General features: G+C 38.3%; 1 protein-coding gene across 17 annotated transcripts in view; it reads right to left on the bottom strand.

Moving 5' to 3' along the window:
• Nucleotides 1–19,453, bottom strand: part of TBCK (TBC1 domain containing kinase) — a 148,061-nt gene that overhangs the window by 63,979 nt on the left and 64,629 nt on the right. For all 17 annotated transcript variants that reach the window (XR_014584151.1, XR_014584152.1, XR_014584153.1 and 14 more), the window contains one exon: nucleotides 10,590–10,765. Coding sequence is in view for 11 of the 17 variants with exons in the window: in XM_083835508.1 (XP_083691634.1) it covers nucleotides 10,590–10,765 (176 nt within the window). In the remaining 6 variants the exon portion in view is untranslated. The remainder of the gene's footprint in view (nucleotides 1–10,589; nucleotides 10,766–19,453) is intronic.

Below are 19,453 nucleotides of genomic sequence, written 5' to 3'. Positions count from 1 at the left end.
CATGGTCCTAAAGAAGCTTGGGGGCAAATATATTCGTATAGAGTTACACTATTTTATATAAATCAGAACATAGCAGTCAGATGAAAACAGGTAGAAAGAAGAGGGAGAATAAGCAAGAATTGGACACTTCAGGATATATCCATAGCCACCTTGCCAGGCAGGCAGGCAAAGTTGTCACTCCAGTTTAAAATCAAAAGCAGTGTTCATGACAGAAAAAGACCGTTTTCAGGAAGCATCTGAAAACAAGATCAAGGAAGAACACTATGGATTTTAGTCACATAATTTAAAAGGTTTTATGAAACCAATCATGGCTAGCGTGTTTCTACTTAGCATTTTCCATGCAAATGTTTTTCTTTACATCCTTTGTAATTGAGTAGATGAAGGCAGTACTTAATCCCCTAGGATCTCTGTCCTTTGCACATTTATTTTTGTTTGTTTGTTTTCAAACAAACAGACTGAGTCCCATTGCTCCCTTGAATTCTGATGGCCCGACAGCAAAAACTATTTTACTCCTGCACCCAGTGAGAAAGAATAATGCATGGAGCCACTGTTACTGGCAGAAAGAGGCCTATACAGTCAGGGAAATATTATAACAACAACAATAATAATAAAAACCAAAAAGGTTTGATTTTCCACTCCCTCAGCCCCACAACCAATGCCATTTTTATGATCATTATTAGCAAGGAGTCCTGATTTTCAGTCAGGACTACTTATAAAAGGAGGAGCAGCCAAACTTCCAGATATTAGGAACTGTTCTCTAAAATTTTGCAGACACTGTAGTGTTACTGTTTTCTACACAACCTCACTTGCAAATTCCTTGTTATGCCTTGAATTCAGTCTTCCCTTGCCATCATACTCAGCTCTTCAGATTTCCAAGTCAAGATACCAACATCCTACCCTTGACTATGCTCCCCATCTCCCTCTACTTCCCAATCACTAAGTCTGCCCCCATTCCTGGGTCGGGAAGCTGCACTTGTCCTGCCCTTCCTGCAGGGCTCCCCAGTCCAGACCACACACCTCTGGCCCACCACGCTCCCGGCACCCATGCCAGCACCACAAAGAGCTGGAGACAAAAATTACCAAGGTGCGTGCTTCCAGCTGTGCTGTTCTGTGGCCAGTTCAATCTGCAGCATTCTGCATTGCAAAGGGCATTTTTAGGAAGCCACGGCCCACCTTGCAGCCCGGCCACACATCACACCTCACATCTCCTCTCCCCCTTTGCTTGAGGTAATACTGCAGAAAGGAGAGGAGAAGAGAGGCCAAAGAAGATGAAGGAGGGCGCAAACAGCCATGGTTGACCACTTCTTACTTGTAAGCTTACTCGAAATGTCTCCATACACAGTCGCAGGCAGTCTACAAAAATATCATGTAAGTGGGTTCTGCTTGCCTAAGTAGCCTAATTGCCTGATTATTATGGAAACCTCTCTCTGTCTCCCTGGAATAATGCAATTGAGTGACTCAGCTGAGTCAGCAGAGAAAAAAGACAAGTTATTCCCTGCATGCAGCTAGGCAGACATGCAGCAAGGTCTCATTTATTATTGCCTCTGATATGATAAAACAGGTAAACTCTTCTCACCACTGCAGGAAACCCCTTTAAATTACAGAGCTGAGCCGTAATCCAGTTGTGCCTGAGAACACCCACAAGAAGCTTCAATACAAAATAAAACTAGAAGCAGCAAGAACAATCTTGCCTGCCCTCCCCGCTTTCCATCAGTGCATCCAGTTTGCTCGATAACTACAGCCTCCTTGACAAGAAATTGTAATACTCTGAGGAAAAAATAAATAAAATTGCAGAATCTAAAGAATACCAACTGCCAGATACAACCTTGCCCTCTTTTAAAACAAAAGCAATGGGAATTTAATATAACACCTTAATGCAAACTGTAACTGGAAGAGAAATTCCTTCTTCTTTACAACATGACTACATATGTCACTCGGGGTCAAGGACCTTCAATTTAGAAACTGCATCTTTTTTGGGATTCAGCTGTAGTTGCTTTTTATCCAAGACTTTCTGAATGAGTATTAACAAAGGCAGCACAGCTCTGGGACATTTAGAGAAGAAAAAAAAAATAGGGTAGGAGAGACCTGGGGGGTAGAGGGAAAAAAATAATAATAAAATCAAATCTTAGGCCTTTGATTGTTATAAATGCATATATCTCCCACATAATGCATCTGGTCCCCATATCCAAAAGATTCCTTTTTACTACACTTTCTCAATAGCACTGTTACACAGCAGCATGGCCTAAGACATCACTTTTCACAGCACTGATATACGGCATACGCAGAATTTAGTGCAAGATGGAATTAGTGCTGCTGTGACCAGCAGGAGGTAGCTATGCCTGTGTATTTCAGTGTGTTTGTGTGTGTGGGGGGGGAAAAAAAAAAAAAGATCCTTCACGTCACTTCTCCTCCAAAACCTGGCTTCAAAAGCTTCTCCTAAACGCCATTGCCTTCTAATGCTGCAAGCACACAAATGCAAGGAAGTCATATCAAGTGGACTATTTCTCTTTGCATTATCAGCTTATCAGAAACCAAATAAAGCACCAAGCTTTTAAGAACAATGTTGGTCCTAAAGCGTGTTTTTAGCACACTCAGTGGCTTTACTCTAAAAGCTACTTTTCTCCTAAAATTAATTCACATGCATGCTGCACTGCAAAAAGCACAGGCTGCTATTTATAAAATACGGATTATTTAACAAAGTATGAAGTAAAACAGCTACCCAGGAAACTGCACCAAGTTATTTATACTGGTTGCCAAATGGAATTACTTCCACTAGAATCCTTCCTCTCCAAGGAAACCAGGGTGAATGCTAAACTATGTAAAAAGAAAAAGAAGTTACAACTATGTCTTCAGACAGACAGCTTGCAATTCAGGACAATTACAGCCTGAAATCATTTTCTCCTTCAGAACTCGCAAGCTGACTCCTTACGCATTTCTCAGGGGAAAATTCTAAAGTATCCTTCAGAAAATGTCAGCTTACCTCATATTGTTAGAAACCTGATAAATAATTAGCAGTGAAGTTATTAAAACAATGATTTGTGTAACTGCTTCCTAATATTCTTCAAGCAAGGGATGTGTATTTAAAAGAAAAAAAAAAAAGAGGAAGTGTTTAAAACAGTTTACTATTACTACTCTTCAGTGAGACAAAACAAAGAATTCCTCCTTGCTGAAAACTAGTCATACTCCAAGGCTTTGCTCCAGCTGTACTTGTAGAAAGAAACGTTTGCACAAGGCCAAAACGGAGCCATGCCAGTCGACACAGCACAGAGATCACCCACCAATAATCAGTGAAGAAAATTGGCTGACGGACAAAGCACAGGTAAAAATCACAGTGCCACTTTGGGAAGTGCCAGCTACAGCTGAGTGTTGAGCACAGATGGGCAGAGGTAACATCGGCCAGAGAGACTCTGGAAATTCTGGTCTTCCTCCATTCCTCTTTTTTTGATATTCCAATAATTTATTTTGGCAAGGACAGACCACAGACTACATTGCCAGTGCTACCACGTGTCTCACGCAATGTCTTTTCACAGGATACACTCCACAGGGGCTGCAATTGAGCACAGAACAGGACACGGAGTTGGCTCAAATCCAAACTCTTTGCCATCAGTAGCAAACCTGACTCTTTTGCACTGTTCTGTTCACTGCTTTATTATGGGTCCAATCCTTTAACAACTCTCTCATTTCAGTAACTTCCACACTCTAAAGGATGCTGACAATAGTTGCTGTACTCTTAATTCTGCCATACAGTGGCATCTGCTTACAAATTTAAGTAGTAACATGACAAAGTTAAAGAAAACCACAAAACACACCTAATATTTCATTAATAGTTATCATATCCAAAATCTGATTTTAAAACAATGATTTGAAAAACATGACACAATAATGATGTTAAATATAAAGAACTTGCCCACAAGATGCAAAGGGAGAGATCTGGCTGTTTAACATTATTTGTTTTTTACAGGTATAACAAACTTTTTTCTTTAGCAATTAATCAATCACGGAATCCCAATTATGAGAGGTCAAAAAGGTCAAATGCACCCAGCTTTCAACTTCAAAGGGTGTGTAATGGTGAAGGATTGTGAGGAAGAAGGGGATGGGCAACCAGTGAACCCAGAACCTGACGCTAAGGCTGCAGAGCGTGCTCTGCCTGCCCTCACTGCCCCATTTATATTCACAGCAGACAAACACATCCCAATGAGACTCAAAACCCAAAGTCTGTACAAAATATGTTTGCAATAATTGAATGTGATCTAAATAAGCATCTAAGAAACTATTAAAGTCATCTAAATAATATTTAGATTATCATAAACACACTGATTCTGCCTCAGCTACAAACACAGCACATTTGCTACAATCAGCTTATATTCAATTAAAACGATTGCTATTTATAACTTGAATAAACAAATAAAACATTCATTAGAGACTCTAAAATTAACATTTACCATCACTTATTTCTTAAGTCAATATATTTCTTATTTATTTACTTTGCTAATTGATGTAATGCCTTATCTGCTATTGGAAAAAGTCCTAAAGCACAATAAAATACATTCACGTTTCTAAAACCAAACAGAGAAAAAAAAAAGTGCTACAAGGCTTCCTTCAGTTAAGCTAATCTGCAAAACCAAAGCACTGGAAGCAGAAGACTCCTTACAATGACGTTCCCTATTTTGGTTGCAGCCTGCCTGGCTTATGCATTCCAAAATTTTTTTGAAAAGCTACTAAATACACGGAGAAGGTTTTGATGCTTTAACAACACCAAAAAAATAGTTGCCAGAATGTGATGAGTTAATTGTGGCTCTCCTAATTAAATAATTCTTGAAGTAGAGTGTCATAAAAAGTGTATTTTAACAAAAGCATGTTGAAAATGAAAAATAAACACAGTTTCTCACTCAAGCTAGCAGATACAGTCAGAAAAACAGAAGCATCAAAGGCATACTCAAATTTATAATTTATACCTATATATACAATTTATATCATTAGAAGCTAACTCATATCTTGATTGGTTAACATTTTGTACAACCTGAAATAAATTTGAAGAACAACATGCTGTTGTCTTGATCTACAAAAGAAGGAAAAAAAAGTTTCTTATAGAAACAGAACACAAAATAAACCTGGAAATGGCAGAAGACTCTTCAGGCAGAATATATATAATGGCTGTTACGAACAGCACAGACCTGGCACTTGAACATTTCCTAGCCTGCACAAAGAAGCTAAGAGATGGTGTGCACTACTCACTGTGCTCCTCTTAGGGGAATAGAGGGACTGTACGCACTAGTTCTTCAAGGACTTAGCGTAAACCTAGCCAATCCATTTTATATGGACAATTATATCTTAGGTGCATACTGGAGGAAGTTATAAGCAACTAAGCTTTGGCAAATTTAGTCAATAGCAAATAGGCTTGAATCCCCATCTGTAAGAAGTCTGTCATGCAAGCTGTCCTTGATTACATGCATAGAGAAATTACCCTCAGGAAACTCTTCTCAAACTGCTTTTGATAAGAAAGCAGCTTTCCTGTTTGTAGTGTTTCATCAAGATATTAAGTCACCTTTCCATGAAGGTTTTTCTCCTTCTGCTTCATCAAAAAACGAAAATCTGAACTGAGGGCATTTAAATCAGCCCAAGAATCAATAATCCTGTGGCAGCTTTTCTCCATCTGAATGCTTCAATTCCCCAACATTTTACCAGGATCTCCCACCCTTGAAAAGAGGATGGGTGGTAGAAGAAAAAGACTAAGGCCTAGTTGTACCAGCCTAGGGATGTCTGGAGTCCATCTGTCACACTGAGCAGGCGTATGCAGAGGTAAAGGAACTGCACCACGCGCTCCCTCTTTATGCACACAGATAGCTGGAGAGGGTGTGCACATCTACCATGTCTGTAAGAAGGGAGATGGGGGAATCACAGAAAATTGTTACATGATAAATAGTATTAGTGTCTGACTCCTGGACTTTCAAGAACACTACTCTGTGTGCTTCTAGGGCATGAAGGTAAATTTCATGCACCAGGATAAATAAGAAAAAAATTCAGTGTACCGGTCAAGAAAAAGTCAGAAACAAATGTGAGTAACCTACTATTAAAATTCAGCGGTGAATGCAAAGGGTTTTTTAATTCTTATTTTGGACTTTCTATCTCTCTTAAAATACACATGCTAATTCACTTAAGATGCACATTCGTTCTCTCTGAAACTATTTCCTCCTTGAGATTTTATCTCAGCAGAAATATGCTTACTGGCTGAAAGAGTAAAAGATTAAGCAACACACAAGGCTGGGAGGGAGGAGAGCACCCGAGCCTATTTATGAAGTTACAAATAGATGTCACTAAAATGAAAACTAAGCAATGCTAATAATAAAAAGTCAAAACAGTTTGTTCTACTGGCTGCTGATTTAGGATGAAAAGTGCTCACCCAGGGGCAAATACTTCTCCTGTTATTATTAACCAAAGCACTGTAACATGCAGATATACACAAATATTTGAGTAGCCAATAAAAAGCACTTAAGGGACAAACTGAAACAGCTTAGAAAGAAAATACAAATATGGAAGTAGGAGACAGACGGTGTTTAGAATTAAATACACTAAACACTTGATGTTTTAAGAAGTCATAAATTACCTTGAGAAGCAAACCCACAACTCTGTTTTCAAAGGAATTGTTTCCTACTCTTCCCAGCCTTAAATACAGATGTGATCCACAAAGATAAAACTGGAGATACAAGTGTAGCATGTAGTGCTTATTCCACATGAACCAGGTAAATAGGTAGGGAAACAAAAAAGTATGTTTTCAAGAGCTAGACTGACCAGCAAGGACACAACGGAGTTTTAGAAAAACTGCAGTATGTACTGAAGACTGAACTCAGTTCCCACTGCTTTCAAGTGGAAAAAAGTTTTCCAATGGCAGCAAACACTAGCAGAGAACACGACTGAAGAAACAGACAATTCTGGGATTAAGGTTAAAAAACAAAGACAAAAAAAAAAACATCTTTGTGCATAAACAGTATTTCAACAACAATTTCAAATTTTTCTTCGCAATGTTGCTCAAATCCATGAGAAGTGGGAGATGTCCCTGCCCATGGGAGGGGGTTGGAACTGGATCATCTTTAAGGTCCCTTCCAACCCAAATCATTCCGTGATTCTATGATGAAGTGTCATCTTGCTAAGACAAATATCTAAAAGTGCAGAAGTGGTTACAAGTGACAGGTGACTCATTAGTGGCTCACCCTACATGGGATTTTAGAAGCTTGGACTGCGGCCCCCAACAATACCACAACATATATGTTTCAAAATCTGACACACAAGTACAGCACATGAGAGCAAACACATTTGTACACTAGAACTTCACATATGAATCTGCTTCCTTGCCAGTCTCCATGAGATGACTTTTCTCTTTCCTACAGAAAAAAACAACAACTGAGTATATTCACAATTTTCTGTAAAAATCACAGGGTCCTCCTCCATAAAAAGAGCTAAAAAACCCACACAACCACAGTAGATCCAACACCCCTGAGCTTCAAAAGAAGTTAAACCATCAGTTACGTGGCAGTGAATCAAAAGTGTTTTACTGTTAAGCAGAAAGAAACAGAAAATAAAGAGAAGGCAATAGAAGTTGTGGTATTTATTTTTTTTCTAGAAAAAACATTAGCTTAATTTCTCGGAAACCATGGGATGGATGAGCCTAGTTACTGGCATTATAAACAAACATATTTTTTTGGTATGAAAATAAAATTACTACCGAAAAAAAAGACCCAACACATTTCTCAGGAAATGGAAGAAACTTTGCTTGACCCAAAACAATAGATTTTTTTTCTCTGCTACAATTACTAATCTTTGTTCTATTTACTAATTCAGCACATCATTGTTGCTCTCTCCCTTATCCCTCCTTGCTGCTTCCAAGCCTCTTTACTCTTGCCTGGACACAGAAAAGCATGAGCACATCCTCAGGACTGAGGAAACTTGGCTGTTTACTCTTGTCATACATTAAGAAAAGCTAGCACATACATGAAAACATTTTCACTGTCAAGCATTGGAGTAGGCTGCAAAAAGAGACTGCATAATCACTTTCCTTGGAAGTTTTCATGATCTGACAGGACAAAGCCCCTGGCAAGCTCATCTGAATTCAGGGTTTTGTCTGTTTTCTGAAAGAATTTGTACCAGATGACCTCCTATCAGAATTATTCTATGAATTTGCAGTCCTTGGCTCCTTCAGAAAGCTTCTCTATGCATCTGTAGACCAGCACAGCAGTCGTATTTGCTGAAATTCCTGTATGACAACCACCAGTATCCTTGTGTCATTTCATTTTTCTTCCCAGTTGCCTTTGTACTCCTACCTATTATTTCTTAAATCCTATAAACTCTTTAGTTTCCCTTTGTTCTGCATTTGCAGGTCTAGCTCTTGGAGTCCTGGATTTGTGCCCAAGGCTTACAGAAAATACGGTAATATTAAAAAAATACAGTTAAAAAAAATTAAAAAAGATGATGACTGAATATCATACTCAGGTTTAAGAACTACTTAAGTATTCAGATACACTGAAGTGGCAATACAGAGCTTAGTTTCTTAGTAGTTGAGAAAAACAGATCAGAAGTCTAAAATCTAATGCAGATGGCCAAATAGATAGGACAGGTGTATATATATTCTTCCCCTCCTATTGTAATGTAGTAATGGATGAATTTTGATTGTAGGAGAAAATGGAAGAAAAAAAATACCATTTAATTTTATTTATATAAAGACTGACTCGATTTATACTGCTGAGAGGATGGAACAGAATCACTTCAAATCACCAGCACCCTTCAGACAGTATAGCTGACAAAAACCAATCATCAGATTTTAATAGGAAGACAAAGGGGTATTTTTTCCTCAACTGAATAGCTATGCAGATATATTCTTATTCACCAGCTTTTCTTTGCCAAGGCAAATGCAGGTGTAACTAACATACTGTCTCTCAAAACTGCTTGAGCCGTACCCTTTAACCTGGCATGCCAAGATGGAAAAAACAGCCAGAGCTACCTGCATCACTTTCCTGTTACCCAGTTCTTTCAATCAATCACAGAACCATTAAGGTTGGAAATGACTTCCAAGATCATCTGGTCCAACTGTCCCCGTCACGAATATTGCTCACTAAACCATGTCCCTAAGCACCACATCTACCCTGTCTTTAAACACCTCCAGGGACGGTGACTCCACCACTTCCCTGGGCAACCTGCTCCAATGCCTGACTGCTCTTTCTGAGAAGTTTTTCCTAAAAATTCCAGTTCTCACTGGTAAACTGTTCTTTTATTGTTTCTCTCCTGAGACAAAGCCTGTTTGTAGTTCTGCAGGTATGACCTGGATAGTGGTCTGTTGCGGTAACGAAGAACACCACAGAGCTGGAAGAGCAGGAGCGGAGAGAGGCAGAGATCCAGCACAAAAAGAAATAATTTTATTGGCATGTACATCAAAGAAACTTAAGTTCAAAGCAGTGTAGTTTAACAAAAAAAACAACAAAAAATCCCACACGACCAAAAAAAACTTTCTACTTCCTGCTCAGGAAAAAAAATACAGGGAATAAAGAGCTACATTTCAGAGCAGTTAAACCTCATTAACTGCGTTTGATTCTTCCTCAGAATTAATACCACGGCACAGGCTCTAACACCATGCAGTAGTTAAGAAGCAAGTCTGTGTGATGAATGTGTCAAACTCCTGTGCTTTGTAGTGACAACATAACTACCAGGGACTGAGGTTTGGTGGGTATTTTCTTACTGCACTAAACAGAAGAAAACAGCAACAACAAAAAAAGAAAAGCCTCTTCGCCCCACCTCATTGAACTCTGATGGGGTGGCACAGACTATCAAAAGAGCTGGAAAATTTGTACATAACTAAGAAGGTCCTAGAGCAACTAACTTGAACCTGGCTGAAAGTAACCACTTCGCAGTGCAAGGAAGGTAAAAAGCCAGCTATAGGATGGCTCTACTGTCCAGATCAACAACATATTAGCGGATGCAAGGGCCTTTGCTACGAAACTGTAAGACAAAAGTAAAATTGTGACATTGATTAAAAAAAGAACAAAAAACAAACAAAAATTCACCCAAAAAATCTCCCTCAAAACACACGCACACAACATTGGCATTAATGTGACTCCTCAAACTTGCACTGAGTTGGAGTACCCTAACTGAATGGCCATAGCAATTCTCCCCTACAGCAGTTTGAAATCTGCCTACCCATTGCAATTCTCATGTGAATCCTATAGATGCAAGAAAGAGACTAATAGCATCGTTTTAGATTTTCAAACAAGATGAACAATAAACTCATCAGCTGGTATTTCAACAACCAACATTGCAGCTATATAACTAAAATGATCCATTTATCTGTCTACCTCCTCTTACCTACTTAGGTAGGGACATATCCCACTATTTTAAACTTCAAAATTTTAAAATATCACCATAAGCTAGGTACAGTTATTATCACTCACGACTACTTTGACGATAGGATTTAGAGTTCTCTGAGCTACAGCAAAGAAACAAATGTACGCAATAAATAAAGCTTTGCATTAAAACAGTGCAAGAATGGACAATAGTGCATGCCTGGGTATCATTTGTCTTCCCCCTCCATGTGCCAGGGCACTTACCAGGTCGCTTCTAGGTGCTTCCTGATAATCTGCTGAAAAGCAGGACATTGAACTTCTCGTGCCGTTGCTCTCGCCGGCTTGTCGAGGAGGCTGTGCATATTGCCTGTATGTAGCACTCTTTGGGGTCCAGCGAAACAGGTTGATTGACTCACGAACACAACGCTCAATGTCAATCTCTGATCAAGGATTTAAAGAAAAAACAACAAATGCAAGCGTGAAAAGTCAGTAAAGCCGATTAAACTAGCTATGACGTTTCTAAATAAATACACACATATCCATCTATACACCTCTGTCTCTCTCTTTTAAAAAGTAGTTTTCAAAAATACTTGGCCATTCAAAAAGCACTTAGCAACTTCTATAAAAAAAACTAGCAAAGGTGTTTTAAGCGTTAGCTTTATCCCCAGGTATGCATGAAAACACAGAAAACTTTTATTAAAGAGAAATACAACAGAACTTCAATCAATGCAATGACATGAATATAAGCAAAGCCTCATCACTCTAAAGCATCTTCATAAAATGCCTTTGCGAATCAGACTTGACACAAATATAGATGTATGCAGTACATCAAAAGTGTATTTCATGCAGTGTATGCAAATTGGGATTTTTGGATCAACTCATCATCCTATTTATCAGTTATGTATCTGCTACAAGCCAAATGATTTTGCTGAAGGCATTCAGTGCTGTCAAACCTTGCATGGCCTGCTGTTTTGACAAAGCTATACGCTGTCTGTTTGGTGGAAAACAGGGAATCTCAATGTCACTTCGTGTTTGATGGCACACTGGTGCACAAAATGGATTTCTCTTAGAGCTGAGGAGTCCAAAACCCAACCACAACTTACAATAGAATACCCTGGTCAAAGAAACAAAGTGCCAAATGTGACAATATTACTCAGTTAGGAGGAAGGTGGACACCCGTTAAAGGTGAAGCATCCTAAAATAAGCTATGGTCAAAGAAAAATGACCAAAGCATAATGAAAAACATACATAAAAAAAGAACACCTACTATAAGCATCATTTTTGCAACACTGAGCATCCTTCACGTATCTATCTTCTAACAAGGTATAACATAAAAACCATTTCCTTTTTTATCACTGCAAAATGACTGGTTAGTTTTACATCCATCTCCTGTCTGCAGTTTGGCAAAGAGAAAAATCATCCCAACTTGCAATTTATGATGAACCCAGCGTAGTGCAGACAAACAACAAGTATATTTGCACTTCTCATGTCTGCCCCAAGCATCTCGGATAACTTATTGCATGAGTCACAATTTAGATGACTGGGGCATGAGTTTCTTTGGAAAAAATAGAGACAATGCAGTCAAACTTTATCTGTACAACTCAAACAGACCTGATACATTGCCACGAATAGATTTGATGCATTACCATCAATGAAGAAGTCACACCAGAAACTTCAGTCATTAGCACGGTGAGCAAAAGAGGACGAAATTGAAGCCTGGGGCAGAATATTCCAGTTGCATGAGGTTATTTACTTTGCTTAAAACCGAACGCATGATGCCATCTATTAATTTCCCATTCAAAAGGCTGTCCATTTTCAGGCAGGATACAATCTTCAGTGTTTTAATTCCACTGAAGACAACATGCTTATGTGTAAGATTAAATCACAATTTTCCTTAACCATATCAGGCTCCTGAGCTACTCAGATAATACTTGCCAGAAATAGATGGACAATGTGTGCTTCCATAGTAATTAACAACTTTTCATTCTGTCACGAAAACATACTAAATTTTTCATTTTGAAAATGCTATAATAGAACTTCCATATTTAGTATCATTCCCAGGGAAAATCCAGGCCAACTGGCACATTTCACACAACTTTGAAATTCAGGAAAGACGGCAGATCCCTTTTCACTGGTTATTATTCCTAAAGTCCAGGATACACACCAAAACATTAATTAGTCACATTTTTCTACATTTCTGAAGGCTAATCATAAAAACATGACAATTTTAGTTCAAGACTGTAATACACACATGTTTTTTGCTCTTCTACTTTATTCTAGAGTGACTTACAGCCCTTTCTCAGTACTTTTGTACTGAGTTGAAAGCAGAATTTCGGCAGAAAAAAAAAGACCAACACTGATGAATAGCATGAGGAGCTTTCAGTTGTGAGAGGGCATAATAGCCTACAAATATCTGGCATTGAAAACAGAGAACTGGGAAATAGAATAGGAATTTTCTATGCTGTAGGAAGTTAAGAAAAAGATGAAGGCGGGAATTGAGATTGACAGAGTTAAACATTGAGAGTTAAACCTTGAGACAGACTATCAAAATATTTTTCCTAGAAACAAGCCCCGTAGTTCCAAAAGGAGCCCATGCTGATAAATGCAAAATTCAGTACTGGATTTCCTTGAAAAAGATAACCATCTCTCCCCCTTCAGAGTGCGAGTCAAAAATTCAGGAGGCTGTTGTTCTGTGATTCCCAGCTGCGTGGCTTCTCCCTTTGTCCAAGCAGCATTTCTGGAAGGCAGTGGCCATGCCTGGAAATGAACCTCCACGGAACAAGAGGGAATTTTAAACAGCTTGTGAGGCCATCAAAAACATAGCAGCAATTCACAGGCTGCTAATTGATTAATAGGCTTCCAAGTAATGCAAAATATAAAAATAAGATGGTGTTTTCCACAAACAGATAACCAAATATGCGTGTGCACACATATAGGTACATGCACGCATACATTTGGGAAGATCAACATTTATCACCCACAAGGGAGAAAAGACTGTTGGAAGCAAAAGCATTTATTCACTTTTCCTTTTTTAAAAGTGATTAGCTTCACGAAAGTGGAACTTAAGAAGACATTACAGTGGGTAAATCATTTACAGAATATGTAATTAGTCACGGTGGGTGAAGGAGCTTCAGACTGGAGTAGCCTTCTAGCCTGTCTTCAACCTTTGTTTGGAATTTCTGTTTAAGAAAGATCACTTCCCGTCAGTGAACAAGATGCAGTGTAATCTTTTGCGGCCCCACTAGATAAGATCTTTTCCCTTCCACTTGACTAATAAATTAGGGTCTACTGCAGTACTTCAATTTTGATTTCTTCCCACGCCCTTTCAAATAACTGAAAAATGATTCAGTCTGCATTAAATGCCCTTTCAAAAAAAAATTTAAATCACACCACGACTTTGTACCCACACAATATTAATCCTACTTGTACTCTTCCTGCTCTCAAGTAGTATTTTGTGTTACAAGTGACTCAATGCTAAAGCTTACACATTATTAAACACATACCGTTGGGACATCAGAAGTGTAAATATATGAAGTCAGTGCCGAGATCCTTGAGCAGGACAATGAACAAATGAACAGAGTACTTCATGAGGATGCCAGACTACTTGTCATACACAAACAATTTAGAAGAACATCCTTCTGAGAGAAGGCTCTGAATAAATCTCAGGGTGGCAGCATGAAGTACACAGAAACACCTAGAAAGGATGGGGAGGGCCTGCTTGTGGGATGTAGAGACAACATCTCTGTGCTCTCTAAAGTCCCAGCACTGGTGTGTTTTGTGGTCAGAAAATCATGCGCCTTCCCTTTTTATTCATACAAGTTACTTTGCTGGAAAATCTGTAATCAAAATGTGTTAACATAAGATTGAGCCATTAATTTTGAAGCATGCACTGAAAAAAAAGTTAAGCACAGCTTTAAACATAATAAAATACTAAAAAAAAAAATAGTTATTTCAAAATTGAGTATGTCTTAAAGCAGCCTAGTTTTCACACAGTGTAAAGCACCTGCATTTCAAAAAGTCAGAGTTGGCACCCAAGTACCTAAAAACTAAAAATGGCCAGTTTCACTATATAACACTGGTCTTAGGAGTTCTAGATCAACTGAGCTCAAGGATTTCACAGTCAAGCAGCAATTAAGCCTTAGAGGAAATAATCCTATGGCAGTACGTAACATCTTTGCTGTGCGGCTTCAAAAGCCTTTTTTCCATGATTTTTTAAAATATGTGAAATATATGAACTGAAAAAGGAAGGAGCGTGTGGGGGTAGTAAACATAGTAATCTAATACTAATATCCATGTAATTGATATTAATGTAATGTATCCATGTAATGGATATTAGTGGTTTTGTCATGGCCCCATCCCACTATTAAGCCTGCTGAAATACTTTGTCCATTTTCTGAAATAAACTTTCTTGTTGCTCTAAGATATCACTCATTTCTCTCTGCTCATGCTAAAACATCACTCTGTACTGAGATGCTGCCTTCGTTTGTCAACAGTCTCATCTGAAAACACTGGCTCACCCGATAGATCTGCTTTTTAAGTTCTGTTTTAGTATTTTTATTATAAATACAGCAGAGAAGTAGACTGTCCTTGAAATAAACATTAGAAAACATCAGTTTAAAGGCGATGCACCTGTAAGAAAAGCACAAAAACCTTATTTTTACAGTAAAACTGGATGTAAAAATATTTTTCACACCAAGGGAAAGCAATGAATGGGGAAAAACATAACACGAAGGGCTCCTCCTTAATGAAAACGTACACAGACCAAGTCTTTGTGCAGAGTTAATCAATTCCAGAGGCCTTTCCTTGGGTAACAAGGCACAAGTTAAGAAGCTTGGCCAAAATAAACTTCTGCCTTTTGGATGCAACCCAGAATTATGGGCTCGGTTTGACCTCTCCATCACAAATACTTTATGGCTACCCGTCCTGGCACCCTCTGTTTTCACCACACAGCCACATAAATAGTGAAGCAGGCCTCTGCCTAATAAAGGCAGGGAAGCTGAATAGGTCAGTCAGTTTGATCTCACCATTCCTGCTCTCCGAAGAAATAGGGGTGGAAAGGCCATAAACCTTGGATTTTCTCGCAACATGCAAAAAGATTCACTAAGCCTAGATAATCAGACGGACAAATTGAGTAAGAGAGGTAACATTTCCATCCAACAGCTCTGTATCTATTACTGCTAAAAGGTTACTAATAAATGAAAAGGTCAATGGAAAATTATTCTTTTTATATAATTTATTTCACACATTACAGGACAGTTGTGCTATTTTACTGTTTTGTGGATAGTCATTTGCTCTTACATCAGCACCCCTTTCAATGCATCTCAGGAAAAAAAAATTCAAAGGCAAAATAAATATCACTCATTAAAACTTCATCAACAGGTCTGCTTCCCAGATGTGACGTGTAAAGTGAAAAACCCTACAGTCAGAAACTCTGACCAGATCAATGCTTACAGAATGCATCAATGTCTAAAGAGTCACAAGCAGAAGAGCTTTGTATTAGCATAGTTTTCCTCTTGTTAGCTTTCAGGAGAATATCAAGGTACTAATAGGAAGTAATTTAGCATTTCTGCTTTTGAAGTAAGATAAATATTCAAGTAACCTTAAGAAGGGTTATTTGTTGCCATGGGAATAGGATCAAAGTTTCTAATTTAACCTGTTGTTTCCTAGACCAATAACTGAAAAACTTCAGGTAAAAATTAATACAGGTATCTACATCTGCCTGAAGAACGTCCTGAACCATGTGATACAAACTACCAAAAAAACCACAACTATTTTACAATTTTGCCATGATGTTAGTAATTATTTCTTTTTTTTTTTTTTTTTTAATTTTTGTGGCCAGCCCCTGAAAATCCAACCACTGTCTGTTTTGACTGAATCCAGTTGCCCTACAACTGTTAACTCGTGTACTTCAACAACTTGAGTGAGACGGCTGGGAGCTTTCAAACAGCTCTGCCCCAAGCTGAAATATGAACTGAAAAAGTTTCTTGCAGGTGATACTGCTGGCATGCGCATCACTGCTGGAAAAAATACAAACCAGATGACGTGATGCTGGTGAGAAAAAAATAAAATGCTTTTTTTTTTTCCTGCTTAAGTGTAAGGGTGGAAGAAACAGCAAGAGATCATCTAGCTCCTTGCCTTGCTCTGAGGTCAAATAATAAGACTACCCCATGCCCTACAGACACTTGTCTAGACTTTTCAGATTTTTGCAGCAACAGAGGTTTCACCTGACACACCCCCGATGTGTACTTAGCCCATTTATCACCATTTTCAAAATAGAAGCTACATTCTTCACATACAATGGGAGCCCAGTTGGGATACCTGTCCTTCCTAAACACGTTTAGTCCTTCAATGCTAGCAATCCAGTCCCAAAATTTATTCTGAGCATGCAACATGAACAAAGTCTTAGCTTTATGTGCAAACCTTGCTCTAGTTCTCCACGATTAGTTTTGTTCTTTATGCTGATTTCTATTAGAATCTAGCTCTTAATACATTAAGAACGAAGATTGGATAGACAGAATAAAAAGCCTGATGCAGATTTAAAGGCAAGAGTTTAAATTCTTTCAATACTGGGAAGTAAACCAAAAGGACCTAACAGCTATCTCAAACTGTGAGAGAGCTGAGAATTCCTTTAAAGACGCCTTGTTTCTCAGCCCTTACTTTAGCAGAAAGATTTTTCTGGCTCTCAGACTACACTCTGTATTTAAGCAGTTATGTGTGTATCTACTAACAGCACTGGATCTAAACACACAGAGCAACCGTGTCTATGATCACGTGGAGATGTGCTGCTAATGTACATTTTAATCAAGGAGTCTTAACAACACTGCACCTCCTAGAGTGTACCCCACTCAGCTCCAACTCAACAAACCTGTGTGCGTAAATCCTACCATTTCCACAGTGAAAAATGGTACCAATAGTTCTGGTACTTTCATTTTTCCTGGCAAGTCCCCTTTCCACTGCTGGTTAATGTTATTTGTACAGCTCATTTTAAAAGTCTCCTCAATTAACAAGTAGAGAACTAAAGGTCATAAGGAAGATCATTTATACCTGTATAGACATACAAACAACACATTCAGCATAATGAAGATATGAACAGATACCCTATCAGGCACCTTGCTGTCAGCAACATTTCCCATAACTGTGGAAGAAAAAAAAAATCTACTGCACGCTCTGGCTTTCTAAACAACAGTCTGATCCCGAAGCAGTTGTTATGCTCACAATTTTAGTGAAACCAAAAAAGAGGGGAAGATTTTCCAAAGACATCTTTGTAAAAAGAAAAAGAAAAAATATATATATAAATATATTCACCTCATTTAGATGCAAACCTCCAATAAAAGGAGTTTAACTTGTCTTTCCATGCCTAGAAATGCTGGTATATTTGACAGTTTGACTGTTTCTACTTTGATTTTATTCCAGGGTAAGGGTGTACAAAATCCTATAAGACTAACAAAAGTATTACTCTATTCTCTGAAGTCCCTTTTTGCTATGAAGGGTACCTACAGCTTCTATCAAGAAAAAGGAGGCATCAGCTGTGCATCACGTTGATTTTAAGACACTAGGAAAGTTTTACTGATGAACTCAGTTTCCCTCCTTCTTTGAAACAATACAGCTTTAGATAGTCCTTTACTAAAGGATATATATTCTATTTTTTTTTCTGCCACTGACAACTACAGAGTAGCAAAAACACTAATATGAATGAAACGAAGGAATTTTCTTCCTTCAGTGTTTCACCCACCCCAGCATTACTCTTTAGTCTCAAGAAGGTGGAATCTATAAATAGAAGTGCATGCTGTTCATGTAGCTACAAGTGGCAAACGTGAATAATTAAAGAATTCACGGCTTCAGGTAAAATGGTATCAATCTTACAGTTTGACACAATAGAACAGCCTTGGTGAGCAGGTGTGCCCGAACAAATTACTCTGCTTCTGTACCAAAGCCAGCTCCCAGCCAACACTTGGCTGTAAGCCATTAAGAAACAAAACAAAACAATAACACAGAAACCCAACAGTTACTAGCAGCTATGCAGTTTCTGCTTCACAGATGCCATCATCTAGTGACAATACATCTTCACGAACTGCATTATAAAATACACCTGCCACCTGCATCTAAAAAAGCCATTTAACATAAGGATGAAGAATACGTTGAAAAGAGGTTTCCATATATATATTAGTCTGACCTACATCCTTCAAGAAAAGAAAACTAAAAAAGTGATTTCCTTTTTAAACTCTGATGCCTCTTGATGTTTCCAATCTTTTTTTTTCTGGTTATAGTTACAACACTATTATTATGTACATCATATGACAAAGACCAAATTGTTTTTCTTCAGACATATGGTAATTTGAAAAAGCAGCCCAGCTTCACTAATGCCATGATAAATCACCTTGCAGTGTCACCTTCCACAGGGGACAATAGTTTTGAACTGAGGCAAACTACAAAGCTACACGTCAAAATTTCCTAGTTGAATTTATGAAAAAAGCTTCCTTTTAAAAGAGCTATTATGATTTCTCTTCCCCAGAGTATTAATCTGAGCATTGCAACATTTTCAAAACTGTATGAAAAAAAGTCAAACCTTATTCAAAACGGTGTACGATCTTGGTTTTTCTACTGCTCACTCACAGATGGAAGACCCCATCGCATCCCTTTCAGTCTATCCACAGTTGGTGTTTTGACCTCCAAGTTCACATTTTTAGCCCAGAAGTGGTGAAACAAATGGAAACTGGCACCATACACCCACAAACTCAGTGTGGGCTTGGTGGCCAAGTGCCATTTATTTCACCTGCCAAATCTTAATTAACTAAACACTGAATCACCAGAAATTCTGTCAAGATAAAAGAGTGTGAATTGCAGATGTGTAGGCAAAGTATTTTCAGAATGAAAAAAACAGCAGAAAGTAGAACAGTAGCTATCTAGGGGTTGAATATGTACCTAAAGTCGAGTTCTCTGATGTGCATTTAATTTTGCTGCTGTCAGCAGAAACATCAGTTAAAATTGCACCATGCAATCTCAGTGTAGAATTTGTTATTTGTTAATGTTTAGTCCATTTGTGAGCTGGATGAAATATTTTTAAGCATTTATACAACTTTCATCATCACAGAATTAATCATTTTGGCACACTGCTACAATAGAAACAG

Source organism: Anser anser (genome assembly GCF_964211835.1).
Source record: "Anser anser genome assembly, chromosome: 4".
Classification (NCBI taxonomy): Eukaryota; Metazoa; Chordata; class Aves; order Anseriformes; family Anatidae; genus Anser; species Anser anser.
Note: the sequence above shows the minus strand (reverse complement) of the source record. Positions and strands in the feature narration are given on the sequence as shown.